The 19,390-nt window shown below is 48.9% G+C and overlaps 1 protein-coding gene and 5 non-coding genes across 8 annotated transcripts; 4 read left to right on the plus strand and 2 right to left on the minus strand.

The window, feature by feature from the left end:
* Positions 1-3,363: 3,363 nt before the first annotated feature.
* On the minus strand, positions 3,364-10,259 carry TMEM107 (transmembrane protein 107). Of its 3 annotated transcripts, XR_004819670.1 has the most exons (7): positions 10,028-10,259; positions 9,777-9,844; positions 9,571-9,671; positions 8,736-8,832; positions 8,280-8,482; positions 6,489-6,619; positions 3,364-3,687 (listed from the first exon to the last, which is right to left on the minus strand). XR_004819670.1 is itself a non-coding variant. In XM_027624768.2 (5 exons), exons 1-5 carry the CDS (start codon positions 10,112-10,114, stop codon positions 8,413-8,415), a joined length of 423 nt encoding a protein of 140 aa, XP_027480569.1. In that variant the 5' UTR covers positions 10,115-10,259; the 3' UTR covers positions 7,435-8,412. The 3 variants fall into 3 exon arrangements, 1 of the variants encoding a protein (XP_027480569.1); XR_003525142.1 differs by lacking the exon at positions 6,489-6,619; XM_027624768.2 differs by lacking the exons at positions 3,364-3,687; positions 6,489-6,619 and having other exon boundaries at positions 7,435-8,482.
* On the minus strand, positions 7,439-7,575 carry LOC113908352. Its single transcript, XR_003515429.2, has one exon. It is a non-coding gene; the product is annotated as a U8 small nucleolar RNA (small nucleolar RNA).
* Positions 10,260-17,709: 7,450 nt separating the features above from the next.
* Positions 17,710-17,781, plus strand: TRNAW-CCA. The gene has a single exon. It is a non-coding gene; the product is annotated as a tRNA-Trp (tRNA).
* A 404-nt stretch (positions 17,782-18,185) lies between these two features.
* TRNAS-GCU lies at positions 18,186-18,267 on the plus strand. The gene has a single exon. It is a non-coding gene; the product is annotated as a tRNA-Ser (tRNA).
* A 238-nt stretch (positions 18,268-18,505) lies between these two features.
* On the plus strand, positions 18,506-18,579 carry TRNAT-AGU. The gene has a single exon. It is a non-coding gene; the product is annotated as a tRNA-Thr (tRNA).
* Positions 18,580-18,959: 380 nt separating this feature from the next.
* TRNAI-AAU lies at positions 18,960-19,033 on the plus strand. The gene has a single exon. It is a non-coding gene; the product is annotated as a tRNA-Ile (tRNA).
* Positions 19,034-19,390: the final 357 nt, after the last annotated feature.

A 19,390-nucleotide genomic window follows, 5' to 3' on the forward strand; every position in this document is an offset into this window, starting at 1 on the left:
ACAATGCTCTTAAGAATGCTGTTGTAAATAGTCCCCATGATCAACCAGCTCTCAGGACAATCCTCGGAGGTGGGTACTGTCTTGATTTTACATTTGGGGGAAACTAGGCACAGAGAAATGCCTTGATGGAGTCTTTGTAAGTTGGTTCGTCAATTTTCTTTCACATTTGGAATGTCTCTTTAAAAAGTTTTTTTTAGGAGTGCCTGGGTGGTTCAGTTCGTTAAGCTACTGCCTTTGGCTCAGGTCGTGATTGCGGAGTCCCAGGATCGACTCTCACATCGGGCTCCCTGCTCATCAGGGAGTCTGCTTCTCCCTCTGACCCTCCCCCTTCTCATGTTTTTTCTCTCTCTCTCAAATAAATAAATAAAATCTTTAAAAAAAAATAAAAATTAAAAAAATTAAAAAAAATAAAAAGTTTTTTTGTATGAAACTTACATATATAAAGTGGTACCATTTTACCCTGTTCTCCCTGCCCAGGTGCCACAACACAGTGCCAGAAACAAGGCTGGCGAATGAATAATGAATGACAGTGGACTAAGGTTTCGGCTAGGAGTGTTGTAAACGCCAATTCAGCAGAGCAGGCAAACGGATTGCTAATGGTGAGTGCCTAGGCACCCGTTTGGGGAGAATGGGTTCGGGCAGGACCTGTGTGCCTACTGTTCCCCGTGAGGACAGCCCTGTCTGGGCTGGTGGGCATTTGGGACCATGGGTGGTGGGAAAGCCAGGTGCCCGAGCCCGGGTGTGGGTAAGACAGGACACAGGCAGATCACAGTCTTCTGGACCTGGGAGGCCTCCTGGTCCCAAATCCTGACTCTGCAATCCTCTATTCATTAGAGACTCACTGACGTTTACAGGTTCCTCTGTGTGTGTTGGGGGGAGTGGAGGGGTCTCCAGACTGTGGGGGAAGGGGCCACATCCTTACTTCCCCTCCATCTCACACACCATGTCCAGAGCCTGGCAGGTAGAAGATGCTCAGTGAAGACTTGTTGGCTTTTTTTTTTTTTTTTTAAGTAATCTCACACCCAACATGGGGCTCGAACTCACAACCCCAGATCAAGCATTGCAGGCTCTATGGACTGAGGCTGCCAGGCGCCCCTCAATGAAGACTGAGTGAAATGAGTTGGCCTGACAGCCAGGAGACTTGGGTTCTAGCCCCAGCTCTCCGTCTCTGCGTGAAGTTAATGGCCTTCTCCTTCGGCCTCATGTTCCTCATTGGTGGGATGAGGCCTCTTTCATTCCACTGCGCCAGGCACTGTGCGGGCACCGGGAGCTACAATAATACACAGGAAAGATCATCAAAACACAATGTGTTTGTCAGTTAGACCTCAATAAAGCTGAAAAAAAAAAAGACAATAACCCAAAACATCAAGATCTTTGATGGAAGTAACAATCAAGAGACTTGCCAACACGGCTCAAACAGATTTCAGCCAAGAAGGAGAATCTGAGCGCTCTCCTGTTATGCAACTTCACTGGAAATAGCAGGAAACAGGCACTCATGTGATGTCATCGGGGATCTGCTTCTCCCTTTCTAAGCTTTGCTGGACTCTTGACTTAGCTTCATTTCCAGGCAGAAAACATCAGCGGCTGCGGGCTCACATTCTTTAAAAACGTTATAGTTTTGTCTTCTTAAATAATGTGTGTGCTTCAAGATTCCGCAAGTTCAGAAGAGCTCCTGGAGAAAATCTAACCTCCTGCCCTGTCTCCCTGCCCTCCAGCTTCTGTCCTCAACACCAATCTTCCCAGTTTCCGTGGCCTCCTTCCAGACCTTCCAGACACGTGCAGGGCCCATAGTTTCCTCTTTTTACCCAAATGGAAGCAAACCATAGGAACCATTCCACAAGGTCCTTTTGTCACTTAACATATGGAGATTGGTTTTTTTTTTTAAGGTTTTTATTTATTTAAATAAACTCCGCACCCCATGTGGGTCTCAAAGTCATGACCCTGAGATCCGGAGTTCCACGCTCCTCCCACTGAGCCGGGGAGGGACAGGACCCCTCTTGGAGGTGGTTTCCTTCCTGGCTGCCTAGTATTACACTGTAACATAATTCCACCAATCTGTTGACAGGCATAGTTTGCCAACTCAAGCAAAGCTGCAAAGAATAATCTGCATGTTCCCATTTCACCTACGTGCAAATGTGCAGGGCTAATTCCTAGGAGTGAAAATCCTAGGTCAAAAGGGTATGAGTATTTGTGATTTTGATTACTTTTGATTTCTGTTGACTATTGCCAAATTGGGCTCTGTGAGTGTGTTACCCATTTTTGCTCCCACCAACAAAGAGGAGAGGCCTGTTTCCTTAAACCCATACCCTCTTCAACTCTTTTTTTAAGATTTTATTTATTTATTTGAGACAGAGGGAGAGGGGGAGCGGGAGGGGGCACATGGGGGGGCGGGGGGAGGGGCGGGCTCCCTGCCGAGTGGGGAGCCCGATGTGGGACTCGAACCCAGGACTCCAGGATCATGACCTGAGCCGAAGGCAGTGGCTTAACCAACTGAGCCACCCAGGCGCCCCCCTCTTTACCTCTTAATGAAACTTTTTGGGCATTACAAATTAAGTTAAACACGATTTGCATTTCTCTTATGGTAAATGAGTTTAGGCATCTTTTCATATATTTGAGAGTTCTTTATATTTCCTCTCCTGCGAAATATCCGTATAATTTTTCTGTCCTTTATTATTGAACTATTGGTGTATTTCTTTTTTTTAAAGATTTTATTTATTTGAGAGAGAGAGAGAGAGAGAGAGAGCACAAGAGGGGGGGAGAGGCAGAGGGAGAGGGAGAAGCAGACTCCCCGCCGAGCTGGGAGCCCCTGACATGGGGCTCGATCCCAGGACCTGGAGATCATGACCTGAACTGAAGGCAGACGCTTAACCTTCTGAGCCACCCAGGCGCCCTATTGGTATATTATAGATTTGTAGATTTTCATGTTTCAAAATTAGCTCTTTCTCTGCAATATGAATTATATTTTCCCTAGACTGTCATTTATCTGTTAGCTTTTGCTTATGATTTTTTACCATGCATACTTTTTACGTTTTTAATCCATATTTAAATGCATCAGGCTTTTCTTTTAGGACTTCTGCGTTTTGTTTTCATACTCAGAAAAGTCCTCTTCATTCCAAACTATTTACTGCCGTGGTATTCTTGCCAAAGATGCATACCCTCAATCCAAATGGAGAGACATTCGGCAAAACCACTCACCAGGACTTTCCAAATGTGTCAAGATGGTGAAAGGCAGAAAAATAGGAACCGAGGGACCATCTCAGGTTCAAAGCCTAAGAGTGACGAGTAAATGCAATGTGAAATCCTGATTTATTTATTATTTATTTTTTTAAAAGATTTTATTTATTTGACAGAGAGAGAGAGAGAGAGAACATTAGCAGGGGGAGCAGCAGAAGGAGAGGGAGAAACAGGCTCCCCGCTGAGCAGGGAGCCCCATGCGGGGCTCGATCCCAGGACCCTGGGATCATGACCTGAGCCAAAGGCTGATTTAGAGGCTGAGGCAGAAAAGGGTAATTAGTGGGAAAGTTGGCAAAATTCACATCAGAGCTGTCGATGAGGTCATAGTATGGCCACAATGCTAATTTCCCGGTTTCCATAATCATGACGCAGCCACGCAAGATGTTAACATCTGGAAGAGCTGGGTGAAGGCTATACAGGAGATCTGTACCATTTTGCGACTTTTCAGTAGGTCTGAAATTAGTCAAGATAAAAGGTTTAAAATGTCAAGTTTTCTTTCAGTCCTTCTATGCTTGTATTTTTTTACACTGTCACCTTTGATCTACTGGTAATAGTGGTGTAAGGTATCGATCCATATTTTCCCCCCAGATGGCGACTCAATTTTCTAATAACCTTTATTGACTAATTTTTCTTTCCCCCACTGGCCTTTTATTTTTAAATTTATTTAACTTTTTTTTCCAAAAATTTTATTTATTTGTCAGAGAGAGAGAGAACAAGCAGGGGGAGCAGACAGAAGAAGCAAACTCCCCGCTGAGCAAGGAGCCCGACGCAGGACTTGATCCCAGGACCCTGAGTTCATGACCTGAGCCGACACTTAACCGAATGAGCCACCCAGATGCCCCAAATCATCTATTTAATTTTTAAACTGTCAGAAATACATAAAATTTACCATCTTGACCATTTTTAAGCATACAATTCAGTACTGTTAAGTACATTCATGCTATTTTACAACCAATCCCCAGAATTCTTTTCATCTTGCAAAACTGCAACTCTCTACCCCGTCAACAATTCCTCACCCCCATCCCCTCAGCCCCTGGCATCCACCATTCTACTTTCTGTCTCTATGACTCTGACTACCCTCGGTACCTCAGAGAAGTAGAATCAAGCAGTATTTGTCTTCTGTGACTGGCTTATCCTGGTTGACGAGCTAACTTCAAAATAAAAATGAAAACCTATTTTTTCTTTTTAAAAAGTTTTTTTTTTTTTTAAAGATTTTATTTATTTATTTGACAGAGAGAGACACAGCGAGAGCAGGAACACAAGCAGGGGGAGTGGGAGAGGGAGAAGCAGGTCTCCTGCTGAGCAGGGAGCCTGATGTGGGACTCGATCCCAGGACCCTAGGATCATGACCTGAGCCGAAGGCAGACGCTTAACGACTGAGCCACCCAGGTGCCCTGAAAACCTATTTCTGATGCTAACTGGCAAAGCCTCTGGGGTGGACTAAGAGACGGAAAGTTGAAATGCTTGTAGTACCTACTTCTGGAGTTTGGGTGAAGGAAGTTAGGCACAGAGAGGTTAAGCGACCTGTTGCCAATCACACAGCCAAGAAGGGGAGGGACACTTTGAACCCTGGATGGGCTCCACAGCTTGCTCCCATGGTCTTTGCCCTGGACTAGGGCTCACATAAGAGAGCCTACACTTGGAAACCAGCAGCGTCTAGATTTGTTTGAGGACAAGAGGTGGGTGAAGCTGTCCAAGGAACTGCTGATGAATGTTTAACCAGCTATCCAGGAGCGCCTGGGTGGCTCAGTCGGTTAGGTGGTTAGACCTGCCTTTGGCTCAGGTCATGATCCTGGGGTCCTGGGATTGAGCTCTGAGCCCTCAGCAGGGAGCCTGCTTCTCCCTCTCCCTCTGCCCCTCCCCTGCTTGTGCTCTTGTGCACACACTTTCTCTGACAAATAAAATCTTAAAAACAAAAAACAAAAAACCCACCACCAGTTCTCCAAAAATAGTATGCATTTATAAATGGTTATTATAAATCTTACTGAGTCAAAGGATGTGTAACAGAGGAGTTACAAATAATAATAAAACATACAATATTATTTATTGTAAATTCCACTCTTGCATTCATGACTTCATAGATGGAGTTGTGTCCCAACTCCAGGGGTATCTCCAGTATGAATGTTGGTTGATATTTTTATTTACATTTTTGAGTAAGACAAAAATGAAACATTGAGAATATGTTGAGACTTCACTCATTCCTCAATGACTTGACAAACTTCTTTGCTGAATCTGACAATAGTTTTCAACATCTGGGGGGATATTTCCTCCATTTTGTGTGCTATTCACAATGTAACAGACGTGACATTTTTAAATTTAATCTGCGTTATTAGCATTTTCTCCATCATCTTCTGAAATCTAGACAATCAACAAAGCCTGATATGTAGTGTTTGCCAATTTCTGTGGTATAAATCCTCCTACCAAGGCCAAATTCAAAATACCAACTTGATATCTATAGGAGTTGGGAAGAGAAACACAAGTAGTAGCCAATCCTTAAATAGCACTCCCACCATACAAATACAATAAATGTAAATAAGCTCGAGAGCACATAATAGTAAAATGTAGAAAATAGGAACCTGAAACTAATGGAACATGTGTGTCAACTGTACTCAATAAAAATAAAATTCTTACAAACTAAAAAAAGAAGCAGAGGGCGCCTGGGTGGCTCAGTTGGGTAAGCGGCTGCCTTCGGCTCAGGTCATGATCCTGGAGTCCGGGGATCGAGTCCCGCATCGGGCTCCCTGCTCGGCAGGGAGTCTGCTTCTCCCTCTGACCCTCTCCCCTCTCGTGCTTCCTATCTCTCATTCTCTCTCTCTCTCAAATAAATAAATACAATCCTTTAAAAAAAAGAAGAAAAAAAATAACCAGGAAGTAATGAGTTTTGAGTCGTACCTTTTTTTTAAATTTTATTTTATTTAAATGAGTATTACCTCTGTTTCTAAATATAATTTGTGAGTTTGCATAATTTCTGATAATAGCTGTGGTGCAAGAGCCCACACATGTTTCTGAAAAACAAAAAGTCGGCTTTCACAAATCATCGAACCACACCAGTGGGTGCGGGTGACAGCCAGATTGCAGTGGGATGTGACCTTCCTGAGCGGCCTGTAAGCCCGGCCGGCCATGTCCACCTTCCTTGGCCTCGGCAATCTGCCCCTCTACCTCTGCTCCAGCCACACTCTGGGACCTCACTCCCCCACCTTGGGCAAAGTAGTCTCTACTCCCAAGCCTCTGCAATCCTCCCCTGGGGCACTTACCACAATGTGCTAGGCAGTTACTCTGGGAGTAGGGGGCAAGTGTTTGTCTTCGTGAGCCCCAGTATCTGAGATGGCTGAGGCCGAGCATGGGTCCTCGTCACCACGACTCCCTCCGCACCCATCACAGTGCTCTGCAATAAGTATTTACTGAACACACGCTCAGGATGAAGGGCTGGGGGGACAAGAGTGTCGGGAAAGGCTGTGTGTGTGTGAGACACCACCTTGGATGCCTTCTGCTTGTTTAGGATGGCGTGGGTTCCACTATTCAGGGCTGAAAAATATAGAGAACCTTCCCGATTCGCTAGGAAATAGGACCTTGAAAACACTCATCCTGGGACAGGGCAACCCCTCCGACGACTGGTGCGTCTGCACAACGCCCAACAGGGTATTTCAGAAACTACCCCCCGTGTGCGTACAAACAGAGCTGGGGGGTTCCCACCAAACCCCTGATGCCCCCGCAGGTAAGCTGAACCCCGGTTTCTGAGCAGGTGGTCTTTCCTGCCATGGAGAAAAAAAAAGTCCGTAACACCAAGCACGAAAAAACACGAACAGGGAGTTGAGATACATCCGTTCTCCAGAGTTAACTGGGACCGTGGAAGCTCAGGGAGTTAAGACACACGTCTATTCTCCAGAGTTAACTGGGACGGTGGAAGCTCAGAGGTAACACACACCTGACACCGAGCAGTGGTGTACGCTTCCGGAAAGATAAAGACCCCGCGTCCGTGAGCCTGAACCTTCGTAACACGGGCCACTGCTAACCAATAACACCGGGACCAGACCTCCCGCGGAAAAACACCTTCCCCACTAAAACCCAAACACACTTTAAGCTGAGAAACCACACGTGGACTCCAAAATACACACACAATTACTAACAGACCTTAACAGCACAAAAAACACAAAAAAACTCCCAACTTCTATACACACAAAATAAAGGTGGATCATCAGGCAGAATCAGACAGGAGCGACCGGGGTGTTGCAAGCCCCGGCCACGCAGGAGACGCTAATCACGTATCATGCAAGCTCCAATCATCATATTCCGATCTGCCCTCCCGGAGGAGGAACAGGTAAGGATTATCCTACCTGACGATAAAACCGCCACCCTGCGTATTCCTTACTCAGGGCGAACGATGCCGCTTACGGCTAGGGTGAGTAAATAACGCGCTAGCCCCAGCAACCGAAGTTATCGAGGGTCTTCCATTTTATTGCTATATGTATTTACAGATATTAAAAAACATTCCCCCCCACAACTGGCTGCCAAAAAAACCCATAAACTAATCCTTCCCAGAATGCCCCACTCACGAGCTTGGCACCCTAACGGCAGACACCACTTGTATTTACATATCCCCGCCTACTTCCTGCCGCCAGACGCTACCGTAATGACCAAAATAAAAGCGAAACCCAGGATCTTACAGTCTGCAAGGCTGTAAAACAGCCTTCCGTTTCTTTCTTTCTTTCTTCTTCTTTTTTAAATTATTTATTTATTTATTTGACAGAGAGACACAGCGAGAGAGGGAACACAAGCAGGGGGAGTGGGAGAGGGAGAAGCAGGCCTCCCACGGAGCAGGGAGCTCGATGCGGGCCCGATCCCAGGACTCTGGGATCATGACTTGAGCCGAAGGCAGATTCTTAAAGACTGAGCCACCCAGGCGCCCCAGCCTTCCATTTCTTTAGTAGTTTGTCCACCCCAATTCTCCCCTAAACGTTTTGTAAGTCTTGATCTTACTCTAAAGTATATTTTATTACATAGTACTAAATAAAACGCTGATCATCCCAGACTCGAGTGATAATTACCCTAACAGGAACACTGACATCCTCCACCAAATGCAGGAAGGCGGAGGACTGCAGACGGCCTTTCTTGTTCCGTGAATGGTGAGTGGTCCCTTGATCCTCCAACCTTCAATCCTATGCTCCCGTCATGAAGGTATCAGAAAGGTTTCTTTTTCAGCCCAAAGACGCTGACGAATAATGCCATTTCAGTGATAGCTGGGAGGGCACTGTGGACAGTAGGTGGTGAGTTCAAGGATCCTTCCAAAAAAAAAAAAAAAAAAAGAAACCCAAATCCCCAAACCAGAGACTCCACCCCAAAAGTGTAGGAGAGGGGGACTTCAAGAGACTATGCTGAGAGGCATGCTGAGTGGATCTGCTATATCGCACATGGAGGATATCCTGGATATGCCTTGGATGGGGGGAACCTTCAGACTGAATAAACCTTCCTCCCCCATCCCCAAACATTGGATGCTACCATACCTGCAGAAGACAAAAATGTACCAGTACGTGGTGCACTCCCAACGCTCGAATATGAAAAAGGACAGGGCCACAGATGCACTACAGTGAGCCCCAATGGCTTGGGAATGCACCAGAGTCAAGGAAAGCCTTTGGTTCGATAGGTGGTGATAAGCCAGAAAAGGCCGTTGCTGGGACGGGCGTCTGCACTCAGGTTCACCCCTAGCTCCCTCACCATCCTGCAACGGCAAGAGCCCGCAGCCCTGACTTCTCTGCGTTTTAGGACAGCCATATGAGTAGAGACCAGACAGAGCTGGGCCAGACAGCCAGAGAGCCGGTATCTAGGGGCTAGCCTGGACCCTTCAGATCCAGGAGCAGGCTCCCCTTCTACCCCAGGCACACAAGAAGGCTCGCAGTGACCGGATACACTGCTGGAATCATAGGCAGCGCCCCGGGCCTCCCAGTCTACAACTCGAGCGTCAAGGGCCTTCCCTGATCCATCTTCCTCATTTCTGTCTTTCTCGTTTATTTATTTATCTTGCTGTCTCTTCTGAGTTTCCATAGTGCTTCTTCATACTTTACATGCTCACACTGAGTTACAGATGTCTGTCTGAGTATCTGCCTCTTCCTCAAGGTGGAAAACTGTGTTTTACTCCCATTTGGGATCTCCAGTGCCTGCTGCATGGCGGGAGCTTCACAAACTACTGAAGATCGTATTAAAACTTCCACATTGCCTAAGAAGATCTATCAACTGGAGAGACCGTTTGCCCCCGCCAGAGCGCACACCGTCGTGCCAGAAAAGCCGAGTTAGGTGGCTGGAGGGAGTCGAAATGGAAACGGGCCGTGCGTCAAAGGATACAGATGAGGCTCTGAGTGCTGTTGAACATGGAAACTCCGGAGAAGAAACCCGCCAGCTCCACAGCAAAGAGGCCCAGGGTGACGGAGAGCGCTACCACCAGCCTGAAGAGAGGAAAGGGGCTGGCTCGGGCCTCCGGGACTTCTTCAAAGACCCCCCCCACTCCCGCTACTGCTGAAGTCTGACCACCCTGCCCCCCAAGTGCTCACTGAATGTCCTGCTTCTCATACTCCTCCTGGGTGAACGTGAGAGGCAGGCAGGCCTGGATGTTGCTGTCCTGGGGAGCAGGGCAGAGAGGAAGAAAGTGAAAGAGGGGCGGGCTGCGGGGCAGCACTGGGGCCAGCGGGGGATGGGAGGGCTCGCCCCCGTGAGGTCGTGGGGAAGGGGCGCGGAGGGGCTGGGAGCACCCCTAAGGTGGGATTGGGGTGGGCGGCGGCAGGGGGGCGGCCGTGGGTCTTACCCGGGACCAGAACAAGGTGATGACGACCACCAGATGTGCCAGGAGCGTCAGGAAGCGAGAGGGCACGAGCCCCGAGATGCGGCCCATGGCCCCCCGGGGGCAGGGGTGCCGACTGCAGCGGAGGCCGCGCTCTGTGGGGCTGCAAGCTCAAGAAGGGCCACTCCTCAAGTCTCGCGGGCTGGCAAGCAAAAATTCGACGGACGCCTCCTTCCGGCTCGCGCCGGCGCCGGCGCCGCCCAGTTGCCTTGGCAACCGCGTCAGCGGGGGGAGCGGCCGGATCTCGGAAAATCTCGCGAGGGCAGTCAATTCTCGAGCGGCGGCGGCCTTGGTCTCTAGGGTGCCGCGCCAGTCGGGGGTCGGCCGCGAGGGGCGTCGTGCAGCCCTCGGTCGCCGCCGCGTGGCCCGGGAGGGCCCTCCGCCCGAGGTGCTCGCCGGAGACCAACGCCCCCGCCACGCCGGTCTTAAGGCGCCGGCGGGCCTGAGGCAGGGACACTCTCTCCCTCCTCCGCCTCCTTGTGGCTCCCCCACTGCCCTGGGCCCGAGCAGACGCGGGAACGAAACGCGGAGACGTGGATGCCCCTGCATTGCACGGCTGTCCCTTATTACATGGTCACGGGGTCCCTGATTATCCGAGGACCCCGGACCGGAACCTTCCTTGATTCTCTGACACCACCTCCCCCGCCCCCCACCGAGTCCCCAGACGACTTTGCTCGGATTGGCGAGGGAATCGCAGAGGGCAGAAAATGGCCAGCTCTCTACGTGGATGAGAGGCGCGTTTGGAGAAGGGAGTGGGTGACCGGGCGGAAGGGCAGGGAGCCCTGCTCCCCTGGGAGGCAAGGAGCGGGCGGCGACGCAGACTCAGCTCTGATTTCATCTCTCCGAGGTGTGGGCCCCCGACTTGGCCCAGCTGCGGTCCAAGAACCTCTATCAGCGTCCTCACTGACCTTGGGTCCTCAGCTGGGATCCTTGCAGAAGGCAAAGTTCTCGCCCGAGCTCCCTGCTCCCGGGTCAGGTCACAGCGTCCCCGGGACCTCCCCGGCCCATTTACCAGATCATCTCTCTTCCTCCTCTCCACCCCAGTGCTTTCAGGCCGGTCTAAGCTAAACACGCACACGCACGCCCAGGGGGCACTTCTGATTTCTAAATCCATTCGACAAATATCCGTTGACCAGCTAGCAAGTGCTGAGCTCCTGTTCTTGACAAGACAGAAGGCTCTACCTTCCTGGAGTTTATATTTAGTCAGGGAGATTGACATGGACAGCAAACATGCGAACAAATAATAAATTCGCAGGGTAAGAGGTGCTATAAACATATTTTTAAAAGGGACACGCTAGAATAACAGATCGAGGAAAGACCCTCCGAAAAATGAGTCATTTAATCTTCAACTTTGTTGTAGTAAATGTCAGATTGAGAGGAAACGCATTTCTCTGTTTGAGGACCCCAATATAATAAGCAGATTTCCTTTTTCTAAACCAGTGGGTAAAAAAATTCAGAACTCAAAGAGATAGCAAGGAGGTGTTTGTTCAAGGTCATGAAAGACAAAGACTGAAGAACTCAGGGATGTGACAAATTTGACTTGAGAAATATCATGGATCTTGGACCAGAAAAAAACAAAAACAAAAAAACCCCACTTTCTTTCACTGCAAAGGACACCAGTGGAACAATTGGCAAATTGGAATAAGATCTCTAGTTTAGATATCAGTATTATCCATGTTAATCTCCTGATTTTTGATAATTCTACTGCCTTTATGGAAGAGAATGTCCTTGCTAGAAAATACACACTATTTTAGGGGTAAAGGAGCATTATGTCTGCAATTTACTCTCAAATGGTTTGGAAAAATATGTGTCTATAGAGACAGAGAGGCAATGTTAGAGCGAACATGGTCTCGAAGGCACATGGGAATTCTCTGTATTTTATATATATATATATATATATATATATATATATTTTAAAAATTTATTTATCTGAGGGGCACCTGCGTAGCTCAGTCATTAAGCGTCTACCTTCAGCTCAGGTCATGATCCCAGGGTCCTGGGATTGAGCCCCACATAGAGCCCCACTTTGGGCTCCCTGCTCAGCGGGAAGCCTGCTTCTCCCTCTCCCACTCCCCCTGCTTGTGTTCCCTCTCTCGCTGTGTCTCTCTCTGTGTCAAATAAATAAATAAAATCTTCATTTAAAAAAAAAGATTTGTTTATTTGAAGGGGTGAGGGCCAGACTGGGAGGAAGAGAGAGAACCTCAAGCCGACTCTCTGCTGAGCGTGGAGCCCAACAGGGGCCGGATCTCACAACCCAGAGATCATTACCCATGAGATCATGACGGGAGCTGAAACCAAGAGTCAGACGCTTAACCAACTGAGCCAACCAGGCGCCCCTTATATTTATTTTTTAAGTAAGCTCTACACCCAACCTAGAGCTTGAACTCCCGACCCCTGATCAACAGTCAGGTTTTCTATGGACTGAGCCAGCCAGGTGCCCCTCTCTGTATTATTTTTGCAACTTTTTGGTAAACCAGATTATTTAAAATAAAAAGTTTTAAATGATAACCCTTTTCTAAGGTTTCCTTCTGGGTCTTCTATAATATCATTGAGACATTAAATTGCTTTATAAAAAGAAGGGATGATTTCTGGATTGGTGGTCCCTACATGTTAAACTCCTATATACTGAAACTATACAGTGACATTTTCCTATAAAACCACCTCTTTAGAGGGCAGTACAGCCTTAATCTCATAATGGAGACAATGTGGTCCCAAAACCCATAAAATAAAAAATGCAATCATTTAGACTTTTCAGAGGAATTACTTGTATAAAGAGTGAGATTCAGCCAAAGTCTCTGACTTTTTTTACTTCAGAAATATTGGATGGTAATCAAATATACCCTCACGGGTTTCTGAGTTCTCAGGTGTGTAGGGAGGTTCTCTCTTTAACTGTTGAACCTTTTTAAAGTTCTGAAAATGTTTTCAAACCTCTGCTACCTCAGGAGGACAGGCAAAGTACAGTGGACCCCACTGCTTCTCTCCCTGGAGGTGACCCTCATCAGTATGAGACCCTCAAAACAAGTGACAGTGTTGACATCCTAAATACAATGAGAGGTGGGCTCCATGTGCTCTCCAGCATGGAAAGCACAGCATAGCACGTGTGAAAACATTCTGAGCACGCAGATAAGATGCAAGGACTGAAGGGCTCCCCCCTCTGCCTATAACTCCTAAGACTTTGCTCCTGGGAACGGGAAGCCCAGGCTGTCAGAACCAACCTCCCCCAGTGACAGTTGATCAAGTGTGACTATTCACAGATGAAAGAAACACTGTCATCCGTCGGAAGTGAGCAAAACCCAGGACCTGTTTTTGCAAGATTTTCCAAGGTCCCAGAACAAATAGAATGAAGAGGAGTCAGCCAGCCGTGTGAAGATGTGGGGAAAGAACTTTCCAGACAGAGGCACAGCAAGGGCAAAGGTCCTTAGGTGGGAACGAGGCCAGTACGTTCATTTAACAGAAGGGAAGCTAGTATGTCTGAAGGCTAGTAACAGCGGGGGGTAGAAGAGAAGAGGGTGGGGTGGGGTGGGGTGGGGTGGGGTGGACAGACACGGTGCATGGCCTTGCAGCCAGGGGGAGGGACCTGGTCAGGTCTGTATTCTAGAAGATGACTTTGGATGCAATGTGGAGCATCGATTTTAAGATGTTAAGTAGCAGGCTTGCGAAGAAGCTGCATAGTGATCCCAGGACAGACAGAATGAGATTGGACCAGGGTGGAATAAAGAAAGTGGAGCAAAGTGTAAGGAATCAAGAGATCATTAAAAGATAAGAAGGTCTAAACTTGGGGCTATGAGTGGATGAGAAAAGGAAGGGGTCAAGGAGGACAGATTGGGCTCCCATAGCTGGAAGTGTGGGGCATTCTGTTTATAATAGGCTTCCTGCCTAGGGAACCTACTAGACAGTAAGAACTGGGTAGTCACTTTTCACACTATGAATTAATGAACAGTGAGCAGGCATTCAGGTCTGTCCTGTCACTCTCTATGATCTTGGTTCCCAGAAGCCTGTCCCACAGAGGTCACACAAAAGTAAGTGTTAGAGCCACCTTGTGGCCACAGAAGGTACTGCTGGTGACCTGGCACGTCCTTCCCTAAGCGGGATCCAAGGGCTCCACGGCCGGAACCCACCTGTCCTAACATTTGATCTGGTCAGAAAAGCTCAGGGAAATGTTTTTTATCATGGAAAAACTCAAACATATGTAAAAATAAAGAAAATAGAAGGATGAACCCCTTCGAAGCCTGCCATTCTTCTCCAAAAATCACCAACACATTGCCAACCTTGTTTCAGCTAGATTCCCAGCTCCCTCCCAGCCCCGCTAGGTTATTGCCAAGCAAATCCCAGGCATCACCAAATAGCTCAGACTGCCCAATATCCATCATATAGACATATGACGAAGTCCACATATTACACTTGGTTGATGTGTCTCTTAAATTTTTTTTTTTTTTTTTTTTTTTAATCGTAGGTTCTTCTGCCTTGTTCTCCTTCCTTGCAATTTCTCTGATGAAGACACTGGGCCGTTTGTGGGCAGTGCTCTGGTCCTGTCATTTCATATGTTCCTCTATGTCCTGTGTTTTCTGTAAACTGGTTGCTAGATCTAGTGGTTGATGAATCTCACATTCGATTTTCTGGTAAATAGACATCACGGGAGTTGGCCTGTATTTCTTATTCTATCACATCAGGAGGCGCCTCCTGACTGCTTGTCTCTCTTTTTTCCCATGTTAGATGTGAGCGGTGGATTCAGGTGTAGTCAGACTGAGGCAAGCATTATAAAGTTCCCATCAGTTTTTCACCTACTGGTTTAATTGATCACGGCTGCCTAGCTTCATTATTTCAGGAGGAGTTGCAAAACAGGGATGTCTTAATTGCATTGCTCCCTTCTGCATTTGTCGCCTGTTATTCTTCTATAAATAAGAATGTGCCTTCATCCACCCGTTTACCTTGAGATACAGGTCATACAGGAAAAGCTGGATACATGTGTGATTTCTTTTTCCCCATTCATTTACCGGTTTTCAGAATAATAAGTCGATTCCCTACCATCTTCCAAAAGGGATCAATTAGTTGTTTTTAGGATCATTGTGAACGGGTAGATTTAACATCGTTTGTGGGTTTTGTGGGGCAGCACCTACTCGGCTTCAGGCAATTGTTTTAAGGAGATAGAAATCCAGTGTTGCCAGGTTTCTGGGAGTTTTGTTGTGGTTGTTGTTTTCTGGGGTTTTTTGTTTTGTTTTGTTTTTGTGTTTTTTTTTTTAAGAGAGGCCAGAAATCCAGATTCTTACTCCAGTTATAAATGTTAGTATCCAGCTTAACGGTGAAAAAAATGAAGAGGGAGAAAAATACCCCTGATGACAACAGCATGCAACAGCCTCAAGTCACCAGCTTTCAGCCTCTGGATCAGCACTGTCTGAGAGAACTTTCTATGACAGAAATATTTCATATTGTCTCTGTCCAATGTGGTAGCCAGCTAGCTCCATGGGGCTAATGAACACTTGGAATGCAGCTAGCGGGACTAAGGAACTGAATTTTTAAATTTCAGCTTAATTTGAAAAGCCGCATATTGAATAGCCACCCTAGTGGCTACCATATTGAGCAGTGCAGCTCTGGACAGAGTAATCTATTGGTTTCTAAAACTTGGAAGCTGGTGGGATAAATGGAGATTTAAACATCCGAGAATACTCTGGATGGTGACCCTGGACTGATAATTCCTCACACCTGCTACAGAACGTTTCTGAGCCTAGAACTCAAGTCCACAGTCCCTGGTACCATATTCGCTGACCCAACTTCCCCTTCTAGCAAAAATTTCCACCTCACCCCATGCTCTTCAGCTACTCAGACACGTCTCCTTCCTCTATAAAGCAGGCTCTTGCCCACCTAGTGCTTTTGCCAAATCTATCCGTCCTTAATTTCACAAATGTTTATTGAATACACATGATACTCCAGGTATTGTATGGGGTGCTAGGAATACATATTTCCTTCTCCTGAGTAACTTAGAGTGTGGTGAGGGAAACAGTTAAAAATAGTGCTTTAAAGTGTTATCCTGGAGGAGACACATCACAGGCCTCCTCCCCCAGATGGGGGGAGAAGTAGGGAGCAGGGAGCTTTTGAATTGAGTCTTGAAGGGTATGTTAAGGGTCATCCAGATGAAGGACAGTGGCACAGAGACACGGGGCACAAAAATGAGTTTAAGGAACTATAAATGAGTCACCGTAGCTGTCTCCTGGGAGGTGAGGTGGCAGTGGTTGAAGAGTCAGGCAAGGACCACATATTAATAACAACCATAATAACTGATTTATGACCAGTGAGGTTCTGAGCACTTTATCTTGGCAAATAAACTACTAGTGATCCATCACAGTCTTTACCATTTTCCGGATGGGGACATGGACACGCAAGGAGGTTCAACAACGAGCTCAAATCACACGACCAGTAAGTAGGAAAGCCTTTATGTGAATATTGGCAACCCCCTTCCAGGGCCCACTTAATAAGTTTGTGGCCTTGGGGACCCAGCCAATAAGTTAAGACCTAATCTCGAAGGGGATGGGGCACTGGTTTTATGTTCGCATTTTAAAAAGATGATCCTCTTTGGCTGTTCTGGAGGTAGAGACATCAGAGAGGAGTCTATTACAATAATCCAGCAAGAGAGGGTGGGGAATGAGAGCCGGCGGGAGAATTATGAAGGAAAATGGAATTGACAAGACTTGAGGACTGGGAATGGGGAGGGAGAGGGAGGAGTCAAGAGGAGACAGGCTGGGAGTGTAGAGGGAGTGGGAAGGAAGGATGCCCGAGTCAATGAAAGTCACGTCGGAGAGACGTTGTGTGTGTGTGTGTGTGGGGGGTGTCATCTCTGTGGTCTCTGAGGACTTTGGGAGGCACTGTACCGAATGCACAGACATTTGACTTGGAAGGGAAGGAGGGAGACACAGCATGACCTCTTTCCTCGTGTTGGCCTGTTGAACGGCTCGAGAGGCAAATGGGGGTCTCTGCTAGCTTCCAGTACCCCTCTCTGGAAGCTGCCAGCTTCATCTCACCTGGGGAGCTCTAAAACATGCTGACATCTGTCGTGATCGAAATCAGAACAGTGGTTGCCTCTGGGAGGGGGCAGGGAGGAACTTTCTGGGGGGTGCAGGAAATGTCCTATACCTTGAATGCGTTGTGGGTTGCTTTTGTAAAAATTTACCAAAACACACACGTCAGGTCTGTGTATGTTACTGCATGTAAATGATTCCCCAGAACCGTAACGAGCGACGAAATTACCCGCTGGCCTTTGAAATCAGTCTCCGAGCCGGGGGCGGGTGCCGGGGCAGGCAGGCCCCGCGGACGCCGGGAACGCGCAGCCGGGAGGAGACGCGTGGCTGCAGGAGCTGGGCTCGCGCCCCGCAGGTGCCGGGGGCTCCGGCAGCGCTCCCACACGCTCCCTCCGCCCGTCCCCGCCGGGCTGTGCGCTCCGGGGACCCCGGGGGACAGCCCGGGGCCAGGTGCTCGGGGGCAGGACTCCGGGGGCGGGGGCCCCGCGGGACGCACGAGGCGGGAGGGACCGCGCACCCCTCACGCCGCGGGAGCTTAGGAACTCCGGAAGGCCCTCGGCTCTCAGCCTCGGTCGCCGGGACCCCGGCCGGCCGCCAAGTGGCCATGGGGAGACCTGTCCAGCCCTCCGGCCGGCCGACCTCGTGGCGCAACGGTAGCGCGTCTGACTCCAGATCAGAAGGTTGCGTGTTCAAATCACGTCGGGGTCAGCTCTGCTTTTTCCCGCTAGGGCTTCCGTCACTTTTATTTATTCCCCTCCCCGGCGTGTCCACCTACCCTCGAGCGCCGGCGCCCAGGTCGGAGCCGCGCCTCGCAGGGCCGGGACGGCGAGCGCCCCTGGCGCCACGTCCCGAGCCGCCCCGTCGGGGGAGCCCAGATCTCGCCGGCTGGTGCGCGCGGATCCAGGTCCCGCAAGCGCGGGCTGGGGGCAGGGCTCCGGAGGACTGACGCGCGCGGCGGGTCGCTGGGTCCGGAGGGGAGAGGGTGGAGCGCGCGCGGGCGGGAAGGTCGCTCGGCGACGGAGACGAGCGCGCGGTCCGCCACGTGGGCGGGTCCGGCGGGCGGGAGGACGAGTTCAGGCCCCAGAGAGAAGAGCGGAAGCCGCTTCTCGGCGGACGAGGTGGCCGAGTGGTTAAGGCGATGGACTGCTAATCCATTGTGCTCTGCACGCGTGGGTTCGAATCCCATCCTCGTCGGCGTGCGATTGTCGCAGCCGGGGTTCAGTTTTGTCATCCCAAAGCAAGAATTTCTCTTGTTACCTCCCACCTGCCCCGGTTCCATTTCCGCGGTACCCCACCAACCGTGGTTTTCGTCCCTTCTACTCCGTTTTCCAGGACGGCCAAAGCTTGGTTACCAGGGGGCACCTGGGCATCCACTCACCTGCAGGAGAGCTAACCTGGCCAGGGAAAGAGGGCACGTAAACCCCCAACAGTGGGTGCCGTGGCTTAGTTGGTTAAAGCGCCTGTCTAGTAAACAGGAGATCCTGGGTTCGAATCCCAGCGGTGCCTCCGCGTTCTACTGCTTTTGCGAAGAGCCTGTGGGCATCCACAGATCCATCACCGTCCCTCCCGGCATCTACCAGGAGCCTTTGGGTGGCGCTTTCCATTCCTGGCGTTTTGTGGTTGCGTGAGCGGAAGCCGCGTGCTTGTTGCCAAGCTGGGGATCCCTATTTGCGCCCTGCTGACCCATGCCGCCGAGCACCAGAGTAGCATCTGTGCTTGCCCGGATGTTGCCTTGCTGTTACTTTCCCAGACGCTCAGTGATTCCGCCTGCATGTCTTTTTTGCATCTCTCGGAACGGTCCTGTCCATTTCCAATTTTTTCTGAAGACAAGACCGATCAGTAATATAAATTCTATATAGCTCCAGACGGAAAACCAGACGATAACTGGCCGGTTAGCTCAGTTGGTTAGAGCGTGGTGCTAATAACGCCAAGGTCGCGGGTTCGATCCCCGTACGGGCCAGAAACATGTGATGTGTTCTTTTTTTTTTTTTTTTTTTTTTTTTAACTTTTCACCGCTATAGTTTGTTACCGGGGAAGGTTTGTGGAGCAACATTTCCAATTCCAGAACTTTTCACACCCAAAATAGAATCATGTTGAAATTCAGTCCAAGATGGCACTGCCTTGGGGGAGGAGGAGGAAGGTTTAATAAAACTAGAGTTCCTTCTGTGATCTCTATTTATAACGCTCCCGGCCATAACGTGGAGCTCCTGGAACTTACTATGTGGACAGGAAGCTTGGAGACGTTGGAATGAACATGACACTGATCGGCGGAGGGTGGGAAATGTGGTCAGGAATGGCGGTAACAATCGTTTCCAGT

The sequence above is a fragment of the Zalophus californianus genome, chromosome 16 (assembly GCF_009762305.2).
Source record: "Zalophus californianus isolate mZalCal1 chromosome 16, mZalCal1.pri.v2, whole genome shotgun sequence".
Classification (NCBI taxonomy): Eukaryota; Metazoa; Chordata; class Mammalia; order Carnivora; family Otariidae; genus Zalophus; species Zalophus californianus.